Raw genomic sequence first — 15,624 nt, 5'->3', positions numbered from 1 at the left:
CCAACATCAACTCATCGTCCTCTATGTAGAGTGCTGTATTGTCTGCATACTCTAGCAACTCCGTCTCCTCTCTCATTGGAAGTCGGAGGCCGCGTAAACCGCTCACATGGGACCTGAGGAAATGAGACATCGCCTCTGCAAAGAGTAGGAACAGGTATGGGGCTAGGGGGTAGCCCTGTTGGACCGATCTCTCTAGCCGAAACTCTTCCCCATGCCTACCACCTATGAGAACCCTGTTGTGGCCGATCTATAAAGTGCAGAGACCCTGTGAATCCAAGACTGTGGCAAACCCAACCTCCCCATGGTACCCTCTAGGAAATCCGAGTCCACCCTGTCATAAGCTTTCTCGAAATCCAAGAGTAGTATGGCCAGTCTTTGCCCACCGTGCTGAGCCTACTCTATCGCCTCAAAGAAGGTGAATACATTGTCTAGTATACTCCTATCTTGGACAAAGCATGTCTGTGTGTCATGGATGATGTCTGGCAGCACGGGGCGTAGTCGCCTACCAATCATCTTTGCCAGTGCCTTATAGGCCACTTCACAATAAGGTGATCGGTCTCCATTGGGAAAGCTCCAATCAATCTTCCCCTTTGGGGAGAAGACTAATGAGGCTTGCCAAAAGTCTCCCTGGCATCTTCCTGGAAGGCCATAACGAGGGGGTCCTTCACCACTTCCCAGTAGGTATTAACGAAGGCCTTGGAGAGGCCATCCTCTTGCGGGCATTTCTGCTCGTCTTGTGTATGATGGAAAGCCTCGTCTAGTTCCTTCTTTGTGAAGGGGGCTAGGAGGGAGCGTCCCATCTCCTCTGTGACGAGTGATGGGATGTGATCCCAGACATGCTGTCTACATCGCTGTCCTCTAGCTAAGGGTGTCTCCTGCTAGTAAAGGTGACCATAGCAATCAGTGGAAATCTCCATCACCTCGTCTGGGCTAGAGCGAGTCCTCCCATATTGATTTCAGAGGCTACGTATCTGCTCTCCTGAGGTGCGAGGCTAGAGCACCTGGAAGAAATCCCTGCACATCATATCCCCCTTCCACGCCCAGAAAGCTGCTGAGGTGCGGAAGGAGAACTCTAAGCGCTCTTCTCTAGGCACGCAATTGCTGCTCGCGCTCGCACCTCTTGTGCGTGGAGAGCGGGATCCTCGGGTGACTCCTGCAGTAATCTCTGCGTGGCTACAAGGTCTTGTCGGAGTGCTCTCTCCTCTTCCCAGCTCTGCTGCCAGGCATGTATGGCTGCCTCTTGGCAAATTCTGCTCGATTCAGCTAGGACCTCTGCAACCTCCTTTTTAGCCACGCAGAGATTACTACAGGAGTCACCCGAGGTGCGTGGAGAGTGGGATCCCCAGGTGACTCATGTAGTAATCTTTGCGTGGCTACAAGGTCTTGTCGGAGTGCTCTCTCCTCTTCCCAGCTCTGGTGCCTGGCATGTATGGCTGCCTCTTGGCAAATTCTGCTCGATTTAGCTAGGACCTCTGCAACCTCCTTTGTGATCTCATCCCTCCTTTCCCATTCCCTAGTCCAAAGCTGCTCTATCTGTCTCGTCACCTCCTCCCTCCTATAGATCGAGTCAGGGATCTGACAGGATCGTGTGTGTAGGGCAGATGCTGGGGGGTCTAGTGTTAGGAGAACCGGGCAGTGATCGGACAACGTGGTGCCCACCAACTGCCCTATTTGGCCTCCATGAGAGCCTCTCCACTCTCCCACATAAAATCTGTCCAACCGCTCCAGTAGGAATCCACCTAGTTGCCTGTATCCCCAAGAGGAGTCCATCGACCTCTCCCTCTTGTGGAAGGCGGGGTCTCTCCAAGCATTGTGTGCACCTACTGCCAGTAGAAATACCTCCCATGCCTCTTGCTTGTCCCCGCCCATGCCTTGGTAGTTTCTGCCTCTGCCCTGTTGGTCCTCCAACGCCTCCAGGTTGTTGAAGTCTCCTCCAACGATCCAGGAGTCCACCTCTGGGAGTCCCTCCGCGATCTCCACCCAGAACCTACTGCGTGCCCTAACCTTCGTAGGGGCATAGACATTGAGGACTCGCAGGCAGAGTCCCCAATGTCCAGTCTGATCCATTAAACCCTCCCTGCCACTATCGTCCCGTGGTCTCGTACATAGGTAGTGAGACTCGAGCCGATAGAGGTGCATACGCCTCTACTCCTGCCGTGGGCACCTATGGCGTGCTCCCAGTAAGTGTGGGAGCTGCCCGCGAGTACCTTTCCTACCCGCTGGGCCTGGGTGGGCGTAAGCTTGTACTATTGTAGAAGTAGGATGTCAATCCGTCCGGCAAGGGCAGACCTGCAGCTTCTGCCGAACAATCAACTTCCTAGAACCACGTGCCCCACTGTAGTGGAGACTGTTCACATTGCATGATGCAAGGTGTAGGCTCATGGGAAAACCTGTGACTGACCGAATAGGCATCTATTCGGTGTGGAAGCTGTTGATGAGGAGCAGAAACTATGATGCATGCAAGTGCGCTTTGCCACAGGTTTGGATGGAGAACTCCAGTCCCCCATGGTGTTCCTCGGCTGGGACCATAGGGGTAATAGATGCTCCAGGTGGTACTGTCAATGTGTCAATCAGCCATGCTGAGAGTCGTGACTCTGTGCATTGGTAAAAACGGGCCGCTTGTGCCAAGGGCCACTCCATCACATCCCGCGGAGCTTTCCATTGTGGAGGGGCTCAAAAATTGATGCTCAAGTGCGGGACCTCAACACTAGCCCACCAATTAATATTCATCATGCAGCCAGGCCACTGCTGTGCGAATAGTGCTAGTCCTTCATCTCCCATCCACTGGGAGATGTGGTCCTCCACCTGACTCTTTAACTCCTCCTCTATCTATGTTGTCATCCAAACCCCTAAGTGGGAGGACTGAAAGAAGAAGGCATAGTTTGGTCCATCGGGTGGTGCTAGTAGATGGACCTTGCCCCTACTTGACTTGCGAACCACGAAGATCCCCACCTCTAGAGGTGGTGGAAACTCTCTGCGCTCCGCAACTCTTAGGTAGGACCATGGGCCACTGCGGAAGAACTCTTGTGGCAACAACTATGCTTGTCTCAAGAAAGTGTGACGGGGGCAGCAGGGGCAGATGAGCTGGTGGCTGTATGGGAGGGGGAGACTTGCTGGTGCGAGGAGGATGTAGGCGTGTGGGGCTCATCACCTCTTGTGGGAGGGGGGAGGGTAGTACTTGGGGGGATCACCGGAACCGGGGGCGGATTGGGGGGGGGGGGTTGCTCGACAGGGGAGGTGGTGGGGAGGGAGAAGATTGAGGGATGGTGGGATGGTCAGAGGTGCATGGCGGGTGGGGGGAGGAGCTGGTGGCCCTGGAAGGGGGGGGGCATGGGAGGTGGGGGACGGTGGGTGTGGGCTCTCCGGTGCGGTAGTCTGTGGCGCGGGTGGTGGACGTGGGGGGCTGCGGCCCTGCCGGGTGGGGCGGGCTGTGGAGTGCTTTGCCGAGGGGGCATCGCTCATCCTCCTGCTCCCTGTTGACGAGGCTGTGACTGTGGAGTTGGTTGCGGCCCCCCTGCCGTCTCCCTCTCTGTTGTCTCTGGACCCGTGTGAAGTTGCTAGCATCCACCTGTGGGCCTGTTGACAGAGCCGCCTTGGCTCCAAAGCACGTATAGTCAACTGCCTGATGCCCAAAGTCATGGCAGCGCAGGCAGTGCCCTGGTTGCTCGATCACAATGACTTGTTGCCTAAAAGAGTGACCTCTAGCCTCTATCTCCAGGAACTTGGGTATACTCTTTGTGTCTTTCATGGCCAGTCATACCTTGGGGACTCCTACACCTGTCACTACATCCGCCAAGGAGACAGGGAGAATTGTGCTGAAGAGCCTACCAAAGTCCTCCACTAACTGGCAATAGTTTACCGCCAGTCCGGGAAAAAGTAAAGTGATTGGTTGTTGGAGAAAATTGTTGTGGAGCTCAAATGATTCCACTGTGAAGCCGTTGTACCAGGGGACCATGTGAATGACCCCCTTCATGGAGGCATAGGGCGAGCTCTCCACTAACTCCCGAGCTGCGTCCACGGAGATGAGACGAACCATGAAGATCCCACGGCCCATGAGGACCGCCTCCACGATCTGCGTTGTGCCAATGTGCAGCATGGAGTGGAGCTAGTCCCGAAGTTGGGCCTTGGTTGGAGAGTGTCCTATTACTTGGCCAAAAATCGCTATTTCTTTAAGCTCTAGCTCAGTGGCATGGACGGCCAAGAGCTGTTCCTTAGAGAGGACAACGCGCAAGGTGTTTGACTAGGGGGCAGTCGTAGAATGCACCGGCGTTTGACCAGAGGTTTCCATTGCGCTTCCCTATTGAGAAGCTACCAAAGACACTGTTGTATTGCTGGGGGGGGGGGGGGTGGAGTTGCTGCAAATGGAGGGAGCAACCGGGGGGGGAGGGGGGGGGTTGGATTCTATTTTTGTATGCCGGTAGAGGCGCTGGGCGCCATGGATGACAACATGAGAGGTGTGTAGGTAGTGTAGGCAGGTGGCCGCAGGATGGAAGAGAGAGGAGAGAACACGGGAAAGGTCAAAGGTGCACCGGGCCGGGGGGGGGGGGGTGGGATCCACATGGCAGGGTCCACAAGGTGGGGGGGGGGGGGGGGGAGCCCAGGGTGGGGGGAGGGGGGGGCGCAGGGCGGGGGAGGCGCAAGTATAGTGTGATGGCGGGGGTCATAGGGTAGCGTGATGCGATGGCGAGGCGGGGGAAGCGTGATGGGTGGCAGCGTTAATGGCGAGCAGGGGGGGCAGCGCAATAGCGAGGAGGCGGCGTAGTTCACGGGGCACGGGGGCGAGGGCAGCGGCACGTTGGTCGGGAGCGATTTTTTTTCAAAAGTTGTCATGCTAGGTCCCCTAGGTCTATATAATGAGGTCCTAACCATTGTACTTTTATCAACATCTATCACATCAATCTATTCAGCTTGTTATGTACTTGCAAGAGTTCTCTCTTATTCTCACGTAGTTGCATCTTGTTGTAAATAAGTAGATGGTGTCGTGGCCCTAGCTCTAGTAGGTATTGGCGGTAATGAACACTATCTCCTCAAGTATTGGTTGATACTCTACCTGTGTGTGACTCCTCTATATCCATTATATATAGCCTCCCTAGATCCTCAAAATCATATGTGTCATGTTGTTTGGTCTGCGTCTTTGTGTTAAAATCTCTTGCCAAAAGGATCTCTCCGAGTCTAGAGTAGTGTACAAGCTCATCTAATAGGTGTGTGAAAGGGGACTTCTCCATCTCCCTCTCTTGCTATTGGGGCTTCTTGGTAGCATGTTGCAATCCCCTTAGGGGAAAATAACAAAGGGCAATTCATAGCATTCGACTGTGGGAGATCTCCATTGAGCCACGTGTATCATGTGTTAGGGGTCTCGTGTCATGATGGAGACTCTATCTTGTAGCTCTTATTTAATCAACACCACTACTCTTGATCCTTGGGTGGTGTCTGAATGTCTTGTGGAGCTCCTATATGTGGACTTCCATACATATCCACCTCCTCTAGGCAGTCTTCTCTAGGACTTTGGTGTCTCTTTGATCAAAATCAGCTCATGGTTCTCCATCATCTCCTACATCCTCCCTAGGTGTGTCCATTATGAGCCATTATAGTTTTGTAATGTCATTCATATCTCTAAGGTGTCTGTCTCATAGGCTATGCGTCCCTATTCAACTACCTTGTAATCAATGATGACTCGGCCATCTCAATATACTACCTTCTTGCACTCCTTTTTGGCCTTGATTATTTTGGGCATACTTGCGCACTTGTGCTCCATTTGCATCCTAGTAAGATCATAGTCCATATGACAAGATTCCTTGGGAGTTTGTGTAGCACGGCCTATTTCTTCAGGAAGGCCATCTCCATCTCATCTTGGAATCTAAGGATCAATGTCTACTTTTGCGATTCTTTCCCAACTCTCTAGGCTCCTCTACCCATCCTTGTTGCGTAGCATCAAGCTTAACATCCATAGTCTTGGTGATCTCCTCCTTTATAGTGGTGATTGTGTCCTCTTGGATCTCCCCTTCCTCTCATCCACAGCTTTTTAGTGCCAAAATCTCCTCTTTTAATTGTTGGATTTTCGTTAACAAGGTGCTTTCTCATTTCTCCATTCTTCGGCTTCATTTTCAAGTTTTGTGATCTTGTTTAGTAGGCCATGCGGCACTTGATTAATGTTGTTGTCCAAGGTTCTTCTGGTGTTGCTGATTAGCATTTTCAATGCTTTCTCCAGTGTGTCTAGCTTTGCATCCAATCTTACCATCTCTTTGTGATAATTTTAATATCTATTTTTTTCCCCTTCCCTTAGGTTGGGAGATCCATGGTTTCAGCAATTATGCAGGGCTTGTATGGATGGAGGTTGGGGGCAATAAGAAACATCGCAGGGCAAGATAGTGCAAGCTGAGGACTCCCTCCTTCTGCTCCTTTAGCTCTCTCTCGAAGTAGAGGGCTCCACTAAGAAGCCTCCCACTTTGTTGGGCTTCCTCTATGCACCTTAGAAATTGAGGGCTACCCTTGCATGCTTAGGGGGAGGCTATCTTTATGGGCACCCTTAGACCACCTTTGTGGGCACCCCGCCCATCTACATTGATGTAGATGGCCAATTTGGTTGGCAAGGGGGTCATTCCCATGTGTCCACTTGGGGGAGAGGTTCTCTCATAGCTCCCTCTTGTGGTTCATTTGTTCGAAGCTTGCACACATTTGTGAGTTTTTATTTTCTTTTTTCCCTTTTGGGTGGGGAGGGGGTCTCATTGGGTTCCCCTTGCTCCCGAAGAAGACAAGCTGAGTCATAGGGCAAGCCAAATCTAGAGACGGTGTGGAAAAATAGGGTGGGCCCAAATGTGTGGGCGGATCTAGGTTTTGGGGTGGGCGGGAAACTAGGGTCCGCAAGGTAAGGAGGGCGGGTCATTGATGTAGGGTGAGGCGGTTTCGAGTCTAGGAGCAAGTCCATGACTAGGGGCAAGGTGGAGAAACAAGGCCTACAAAGTAAGGAGGGCAGGGTGAAATCTGGTCAGGGTAGGGTCGAGGTGAGATCAAACCAGGGTGGGGGCGGGACCTACAAAGGCGAGACAATAGGATCGGGCGGAGTGAGGGTAGGGTAGGTAAAGGAACAAGGTGTGGAGCTAAAAAATCATTCCATATTCATTAGCTCTTTTCATTAAACGGAGAGTGGTCCTAGAGAGTTTCTATGTGCCACATGCAAAACCCTAATTTGGGAGGGTCCTTCTACGTCTATAAATAGAGAGGCTGCCTACCATTCAGCCCCATCCTTGTCTTGCACGTTTCAACCACATCAGCCCTCTTCCGCTAGCGACTGCTGCTACGTGGTCTGCATTTGTTGCCCAACCTCCTACTACTGCTGATGATTTAAGTTCCATCATCTACATTAGGTCGTTCTTGTGTGTTTAACACTTTTCTTCATTAGCCTTTACTTCGACTGGTTGTTCCTGCACTCGAGATCCGTCAATTGAGACTACTTCTTTAGTTTACACACTTCATTTAGGGTTTCATAGTGATAGCCCCAAAAAGGGCTGGTGTCCTCATTTTGGTCATTTCGTCAGTGGGCACCCACTTAGTGGTGCATCACCCTAGACAACGTATGCCTATAAATAGACCGTCACTTCATTCATTCTACACTCCACTTCAATCATTCTTCACCCCTCTTCCTTCGTTATTTGACATTCTTCCCTTCTCTCCAACCCTTTCATTGCCTTCACACCCACTCCAGTGGACATTGCGGTTGGTGGTTTGTGGCTGAGTATTCCATCTTCACTCTTTGCTTTAGGTGCTTTGTTCCATCATTAGGTTTCGCGTTTTGGAGCTTCCCCACATCTTAGCGTCAGTCCTACACAGTTGGCAACATTCTCTCCCACCTGGCAACCATCAAATGGTCTCCATTTGGGGCTTCTTCACTTGGCATCATTGTTCTCCACCTAGCGGCAACATCCTCATCATCAAGCATTAGCTTTCTCTCTTGGGGTCAGCTCATCATCATCTAGTTATATGCGTTTTGCAGCTTGGGAGATCTCTACCTCTGGGGTCATCATACTCCACCTGGGGTCAGCATCTAGCCTGCTCTCCTTATGTTTGACACTTGTGACACACTCTGGGATTCGTATTTTGGTGCTTAGGCCATCTCCCCAACGTTTGAGGACTACAGTTCGCTCCCTCAACAGCTGGTGTGATCATCTTCCCCATCTTCAATGGCACCAAAGGAGTGCGGTAGGGTTGTCAGGGTACGAAAGGTACAATACAATATGGTACGATGAAATACGGTACTAATTGGTACCTTATGATTTTATAAGGTACGGTATGATACTAGTACGAAAAAAAAACTTGGTTATTTTGGATTATAGATAATTGAACACTTGTTTAGAGTTAAATTAGCAATGTCACTTGAGTTGATAGAATGAATACATGATTGTAACAAGGTAAAAACTCATGCACAACATGCCCAACGCGCTACTAGAAGACAGATGGGAGTGTATGCGTAATACATCATACAACAAAGCAAAGTGTAGGGTGGATGGAGAAAGAGGCTGTTCATTCTTTTCTGTATGTGTGTGAGAGAGAGGGGGGGGGGGGGGGATGCTCTTGGAATTGCATATTCATTTTGAAAGTTGGGAGAGAGTGTGTGAGAGAGACTTGAAATTATGATAATAAACATAAGGCTTAGGAGTTGGAAGATATTGTGTGGTCTAGTCTTCATAGACCAAAAATAACTTGTTTTTTGGTACAATTGGTATGGAATCGTACGGAACGAACGAGTCTATACATAGTATAGAATGCAACTATGGACTGCGATTCACTCCCTTGACAACTATTCTTCACCTTCCAGTGATTACTTCGATAGCCCACTGCTCGGAGGACTGTGTTTTGCTCCCTTCATTGTATAGATTCCCATAGGTTCTACCACTTGATTCAGATAGGACGCATGATTCAATGCATTATCACCGTGTTCATGTGTTTCTGAGTTTCTCTCCTCTCTCAATATTTTTCGTACACACTTTGTGTTTCTCCTTGCAAACCCTACTGTCTCTTTAGTCTCTTAGTCTTTTTTTTGACATGGTATCAGAGCCTTCTTCTCTTAGTCATTTTTTGATATGGTATCCGAGCCAAAGGCGCTCAGTAAGCCACGAAGATCCTCTATATCAGAGAAGGAAAATCCTACAGTATCGCAGGTCTCTCAATCTTTTTTTTGACAGGTATAAGAGCCTTCTTCTCTTAGCCATTTTTTGATATGGTATCAGAGCCAGAGGCGCTTAGTAAGCCATGAAGATCCTCTGTATTAGAGAAGGCAAAGACAAGTTGCAGATTTGGCATCATCTACTGATTTCCCCCCTTTTGCTGCATCACCAAGAGACAAAGATACTCTTCTCTTTCTCTCCCACCCACCCTCCCTTTTGCAAGTTGACATTGGTGCTATGACTTCTCCACAGCAAAATGGACAGACCATTGGGTGCTCCTCTTTTGGCATCACTTAACCTCCCACCAATGCTTGCCAACGTGGACCTTTACTCCCTACATTGCTGGAGTATATGTGTCTACCCGCAAGCACTCATTGTGCCACCTCTCCCTTTTAGGCCACACTGTTTATTTTGCATTGGCTTTCAGCTTTTTATACTCAAGGCAATAAGGGGCATCCAATGCGCCCTAAGTCCTCTCGAGCAAAAGGAGGATCGTTAGGTGCCATGGCCTCTTTGCGACCACCGCAAGGTGCTACGAAGATTGCTTTACTTCTTCTAGAGTTTCAGGAATGCCACCTCGACAACCCGTGGCTTTGCAGTCCGCTCCATCCAGAGATAGTGATTGTTGGATACTGTTCCCTTAGTAGTTCGCTTCTTCGCAAGACAGTGGCTGTTCGACACCTTCCATTACCTTGGCTCCGAAGTCCACTCCATTGAGAGACACTGACTGTTGCTCACCCTTGGCTCTGTACGAGCTTTACCTTTCCCAACCCTCAACTACTTAGGTTCGAGAGACTACCTCTTGGAGTTCTTTGACATCTTCAACACCCTAGGTTCCTTAGCTCTCCGTGAGCTTCACCTTTCCCAACCCACCATCCACTAGTTAGGTTCGAGAGACCACCTCTTGTAGTTCTTTGGTGTCTTCAAAACCCCAGATACCTTCTTCGTCATGACCAATGGCATTTTTTTCGTCATTAGAGCTATCATCCTCTTCTTCACTAGCAAGCTACGTATCCTCACCAGGATCTATCAGTGGTTGATATCTCTTCTTCAGGCTGATTATGTGGAGGAGATTTTTGCTGGCCTGCATGGTTTCTACGAGGTTGTGCTCCATTTTCCCTTAGCATGAGACTTTCTTCTTGCATAGCAGCTCCTTTTTTGTGATAAAAAATTGGTGCACATTTTTTCGTGGCATCCCATGGTGGATTTCCAGTGCCTTCCTAAGTGGGCTTGTCCGGTGTGGGTGGAAGTCCAACATTGCTTGGCGGTTTATTGGGCCCTTCTCAAGGATGCCATGGCTGCAATGGGTCAACTGTTTGTGACCCCCAGTCTGAATGCAACCAACAGAAATCGGCTGTGTATGCTTTGGGTTCACAGCCAGAAAGACACCTAAATGGTTGCACCTCAGTTGCAGTGGTATGAGGCCTCTTTGGTTTCAGCTTAACTGGGGTACTTTCCCTGGCCACAGCTTCTCCTGTGGTAAACAAGGCCATTACATGGCAGAATGTCCAGACCGGAAAAGTACTTTGGTGGATCAGCCCATGGATAAGGATCAAAGTGCGCCACCCCGTCTTGTAGAACAGCAGATTGTTTCACTTAGCCAATCTAAGATCAAGCAACCCGCCCCTCTACCTGTCGTGGAGACACCAGGATGGATAGAAGCGCGATAGAACAAAGGCAAAGCGAAGGAGGCTACTATGCCTGTAGTACCTGTTGATCCTTCTTCTTTGCAGGATCCCCTTCACACTTATTCACGTCACTGAGACAAGTCCTCTGAGGCACCTACTGTTTGAGTTCCTACTGCCACCAAGGGCCTACCAACCCCCAACCAGCAGCAGCCACATTGTGCACGCGATCCTCCAGCTCAGCTGGCTTTTGATGCAACTGGTTGTGTCATCACGCCATGGGATCGCCAGTATCCAAGTTCTGTTGCCCACCTTACAGATGGGCCTTCCTCCTCGTGAGCTTGAGCATCTGAGGCCCAACCCCTTTGCAGTGCTAGGAGACTTCTTTGAAGATGTTGTTTTAGAGACATTGGCAGCGCAGCAAAGGCCCAGCAGTGTTCCTGGATTTTAGATGTTTGCACTAATTGAATAACAGAGATCTGGTTTAGAGTGAGGTAGGTACCAGAGAGACCACAGACACTAAGGATTAATAATGTCTTTGATAGAGCAGTGCACTTCTTTCCAAAGGTGTTTGTTTTCTGTGTGGCTGATAAGGACATGAATATGCAGGTTTTTGGATCCGATTTTTTTTGGGAAGTATCCCAAGTCAATGTGTGAAAATGCGGGGGATCGGCTTCCCCGGTTTACTGAAGAGCAAGCAAGAATGGTTCAAGGATCAACAGATTTTGTTGGGATCAATCATTACTTCTCAGGGTATGTGACAGGTATGCCGTACAGGAAATGTCAAATGACACATCTAGAACATGGCATAATGTGCATTTAACTTTGGGATATCATAAACAGTCCTAACTTATAGCTTGTTTTATATGACCAACTGATGTAATCAGCTATTGGATGAAGTAATATGTTTCATGCAACTCAAACATGTAATTTTTGATGCAGCTAAGAATTGTCAGGAAAGCATGTCTCCGGACTCAAAAGATGCCTCTGCAGCTGGCCCTCTCAGTGATGCCCTATTACAAAGTCACAACCATGCCAAACTTGGTAAAGCTTCTGGTGATGTTAGAGGATGGTTTAGTGATGTCAACACCAGAATATCATGTATGTTGTTGAAGATCTTTGTTGCACTAGCTTTTGCAATATTTTTTATTTTCTTTTGCGTTCATGTGAAATTTTCTCCTTGTTAATGACTTGTTTGGGGCTTGTACAGTTGAAAGAGATGGGAAACTGATTGGAGACAAGGTAATTACCCAAATTTCTTTCCTTTGCGCCATGAAATCTTGATTAAGATTGAAAATGTTTCTTGGGAAGCGTAGTCGAAATTTGGGTAGGTCTCGTTCCTCATGTAGAGACTTTTAATGCTGCAGATTGCTGTTTTGCTTGTGTGAGGGAAATATCCCACCACATGATTGTGCTGATCATAGGGCAGTAGTTTGCAAGGGGAAAGCCTTAATTATACCATCCTCAACCTGTAAAAGGTGGCATTGAGACCTGGAAGGATCCTCTACCTGAGAAAGGTGGGGTAAAGCTCTGGAAGGAGGATTGAAAAAGATCTGTTCCCGAGGACCACTTTAGGAGCACCATTAAAGGAGATTCTCTAGCAGAATGGACTGGGGTGACAATGGATGCAAGTGACCTAGTGCACATTCTATTTGTAGATGAAGATTCAACCAAAAAGTGGGTGAAAGGCACGAATTTCATGGCCTATCTGGAAGATGAATGACTTGATTGCTTCATAGAAAATTTTTAAATCACTCTATAGATCAGATTGCAATCTAGAAATATGTAGTTCATTCTTGTGATCAAAAGCAGTGACTTTCCATTCAATGTGTTCAAAGGGTGCTTCACCGTGGATGTACATTGTTCCTTGGGGATTTGGGAAACTACTAAAATGGATTACTGAACGGTACAAGAGGCCACCCATTTTTGTAACTGAAAATGGTAAGTTCTCAGCTTAGCAAAACAGACACTATCAAAATTACTAATGAGATTTATCTATTGTTCAATTAACCAAGCTGTAGTGCATGAGAGAGATTCAATTCATTGTCCAGGTATAGATGATGACAATGACCCAGCAGTTTCAAAGATCGACTTTCTACATGACACTAAACGAGTGGCATACATTCAAGATTATCTCTTCTATGTTGCCCAGTCAATAAGGTATTCATTTTCATCATTTAAATTTAAAGGGATGAAGTGGCTCTGGTGCTTGTATTCAAGTTTGCAAAACTTTAGAATGTCTGGTTTGTTTTGCACTGGGATGAAACAATGCTTGATCCTTTGAGAAGATACAATCTAAAATATGAGCAAAACTGAACACTGTAATTTCCAGTTTACTGCATATCATAAGCAGGAGATTCACAATTTGGTTTGTGATATTGTTTCGACTCTTTCAAACAATCATTGGGAGATAAAATGCTAAGGGAAAATCATCTATCCAAATAGGTTGCTAAAATCTTTCATTTCAGTATATTCAATATTGAAAGGTCTTCAATGAGAAATTTGATAGAGTTTTAGGAAATTGGCTCTATGACCCATTGATAGCAAGGGAGTTTCTTTGCAGCTTAGCGACATGCAAGTGACAGAATACCTGATTCTCAAACTTATTGTGAATAGCTGTCATTTTTTCTCTCTATTTGAGAATCTAAAGAAGAAAGTTAAGAGGTGAAAATGTTATATATGATGTGGCATAACATACGTGATGTGAACCATAGTGGAGGAGGCTGAGTAAGCATGGTGGTCCATGTCGGAATTAGACCAGGGGATGGACACTTGTAGGCATGGGTTGAGGTTGAAGGGTGCCTCAGTGGGATGGGCTTTTGGATATGCTTTGTGTGACTACATGTGGGCTATTTTGCAAAGTGGAATTGAAGCATTAGTATGGTAGATTGTAAAAAGAATTTATGGGTGGAGAACCAATGATTGCTCACGACAGTGTCACACTGGCATTAATGCAGTTGCAAGACTGGGGCAACTTGGGAGCTTGCAAAATCTTGTTGGGCTTAATAATGTTGCTTTTGACAACATCTCAGGTCTTGTGGAGTTCGTGGCACTCTGATGCATCCTCGGGGTTGTGTTTTTTGTGGTTTTTTAGCTAGTATGAGAGAGAAGCTATGGGTGGTGTCTAGACTGCTTTGAAGCAACCATCAATGGTCTGCATGCCCCCCACCAAAGCCATATGCACTAATTAAGTTTACGCACAACCTGTGCCATCACCTCAGTCCACGACCAGCAGCATAACCACCACTCCATCCCATGGCCAGCCATCTTTATTGACGGCCTGCCCCCCCTAGGACAAGTACAACCTTTGGACATTGTGACAGCACCATTATGATTGGTAGAGTGAACTAGGATAAAACAATTGTCATCATTATCAACAATGCAAGGAAAAGCAAGGCTTACCATCAGCTTTTGTGGCCGATTCTCTTTGTTGTTGGCTTTGCTTATGGGTTCAGAAGGACGGAACAAGCTTTTATGTATGCAGTTTGCACTGTGTCGTATCATTCAAATCAGTGCATCTTGCAGCTAGATCAAGGAAAGCCCAGTTTGTATATAACATTACCCATATTGGGTACAACATACTATTTTGATTGCTCTAGCATCCTCTTCATACATTTGACATTGCTTTGTTCGAAATAGAAAAGACATTGACAACAAGTCAGATCATCTACCATCTTCTCTTAGACAATGGAGTGAATGTTGGCTTTCGTTCTAAATTGTTCTGAAATGTGTTGGTTCATGCAAAGGATCATTGTATTGCTAGCTAGGTTTGACCAGCTTCCAAATCCTCTTTGAGGTTCAAACATTCTTTCATCGGCTCACCATTGGAGATATAGTTGTGCAGCTATCCCCTTCCAATCCTCTTACCATGAGTGATCAGACCAGTAAGATGGAGCAGCTTTGGAATCAATTGGCTACCTGGGGAAGGTTATATTTTCAGAAAATATGGGAGTGACCTTTGCTTAAACACCTTCCCTCCCCTAGGTACGCTGTCTTCTATTCCAGTTTGCTGACTACCTCATGGGATTGTGAGACTCTGACATGGAGGAAGTTGGCCCCTATGGTTTTAGAGCAGGGGGACTTGCATTCAGATTTTTTTGGTGGATCTGCGATGATGATCAAGACCTTTACAGCTGGTTCTAGAGGGGGAGGGAAGCAAAAAGGGAAGGTTAAGGAAGAGGAGGGAAGGAAAAGAAGAAGGATGGCAAGAAATGTCTTATTGCAAAAAAAAGCACTCATGCATAGGATCAATGTTGACACAAGTACTCTCACCCTCATCCATCGAAGGGGTCTGAGACTACAGAAAGGATGCTTCCTCCGCAGTGACACCAGCCAGCAAGTTATTATTTTTTACTCTTTATGATGCGGAATAGGTTGCTTTGGGAAGTTCAGAAGCAAAGTCATGGTTGGTGGATTGTGGAGCGAGTACTCACATGTCTCTGCATAGGGATCATGATAGAGGGGATTGGTCACCATTGGTGACAAGTTTGCAGTGCTAGTTCATGGTGTGGGCATCATAGTTCTATCACAAGACCATAGGGGCCACATCTCAGCTTTCGAGGTCCTTAATGTGCCAGATTCGGGGTTTAATGTCCTTTCTGTTTATGCTATTGCACAGCTAGAGACTTTTGTTATCTTCACTTCCCAAGTCATTTGGGTGGAGGATGAGGCTACAAGAGAGCTTTTTTGGGTTGGTATATAGGGGGTGGGCTTTATAGGCTCATGGTCCTTGCAGCGATGATGTTCTCAGAGACAGCCTTCTTTGGTATGTCCATTATACCCACGCTGACTATTAGTACTTGTGACCATAAGCCAATGTATGCATTTGGTTGAGGGGT

The 15,624-nt window shown here is 47.6% G+C and overlaps 1 protein-coding gene across 3 annotated transcripts in view; it reads left to right on the top strand.

Annotated features, from left to right (window-relative positions):
* The window catches only part of LOC148010763 (beta-glucosidase 4-like), an 88,742-nt gene that overhangs the window by 58,355 nt on the left and 14,763 nt on the right, over nt 1–15,624 (top strand). For 2 of the 3 annotated variants that reach the window (XM_087672239.1, XM_087672240.1), the window contains exons 10-14: nt 11,396–11,550; nt 11,729–11,887; nt 11,997–12,028; nt 12,625–12,727; nt 12,838–12,946. In XM_087672239.1, coding sequence (XP_087528365.1) covers nt 11,396–11,550; nt 11,729–11,887; nt 11,997–12,028; nt 12,625–12,727; nt 12,838–12,946 — 558 coding nt within the window. Of the gene's footprint in view, nt 1–11,395; nt 11,551–11,728; nt 11,888–11,996; nt 12,029–12,153; nt 12,604–12,624; nt 12,728–12,837; nt 12,947–15,624 lie in introns of those variants that run through there. The other variant, XM_087672241.1, reaches the window with a different exon arrangement.

Source organism: Lygodium microphyllum, chromosome 29 (assembly GCF_053477565.2).
Source record: "Lygodium microphyllum isolate KBCC chromosome 29, Lygodium_microphyllum_v1.1.10, whole genome shotgun sequence".
Lineage (NCBI taxonomy): Eukaryota > Viridiplantae > Streptophyta > Polypodiopsida > Schizaeales > Lygodiaceae > Lygodium > Lygodium microphyllum.
Note: the sequence above shows the minus strand (reverse complement) of the source record. Positions and strands in the feature narration are given on the sequence as shown.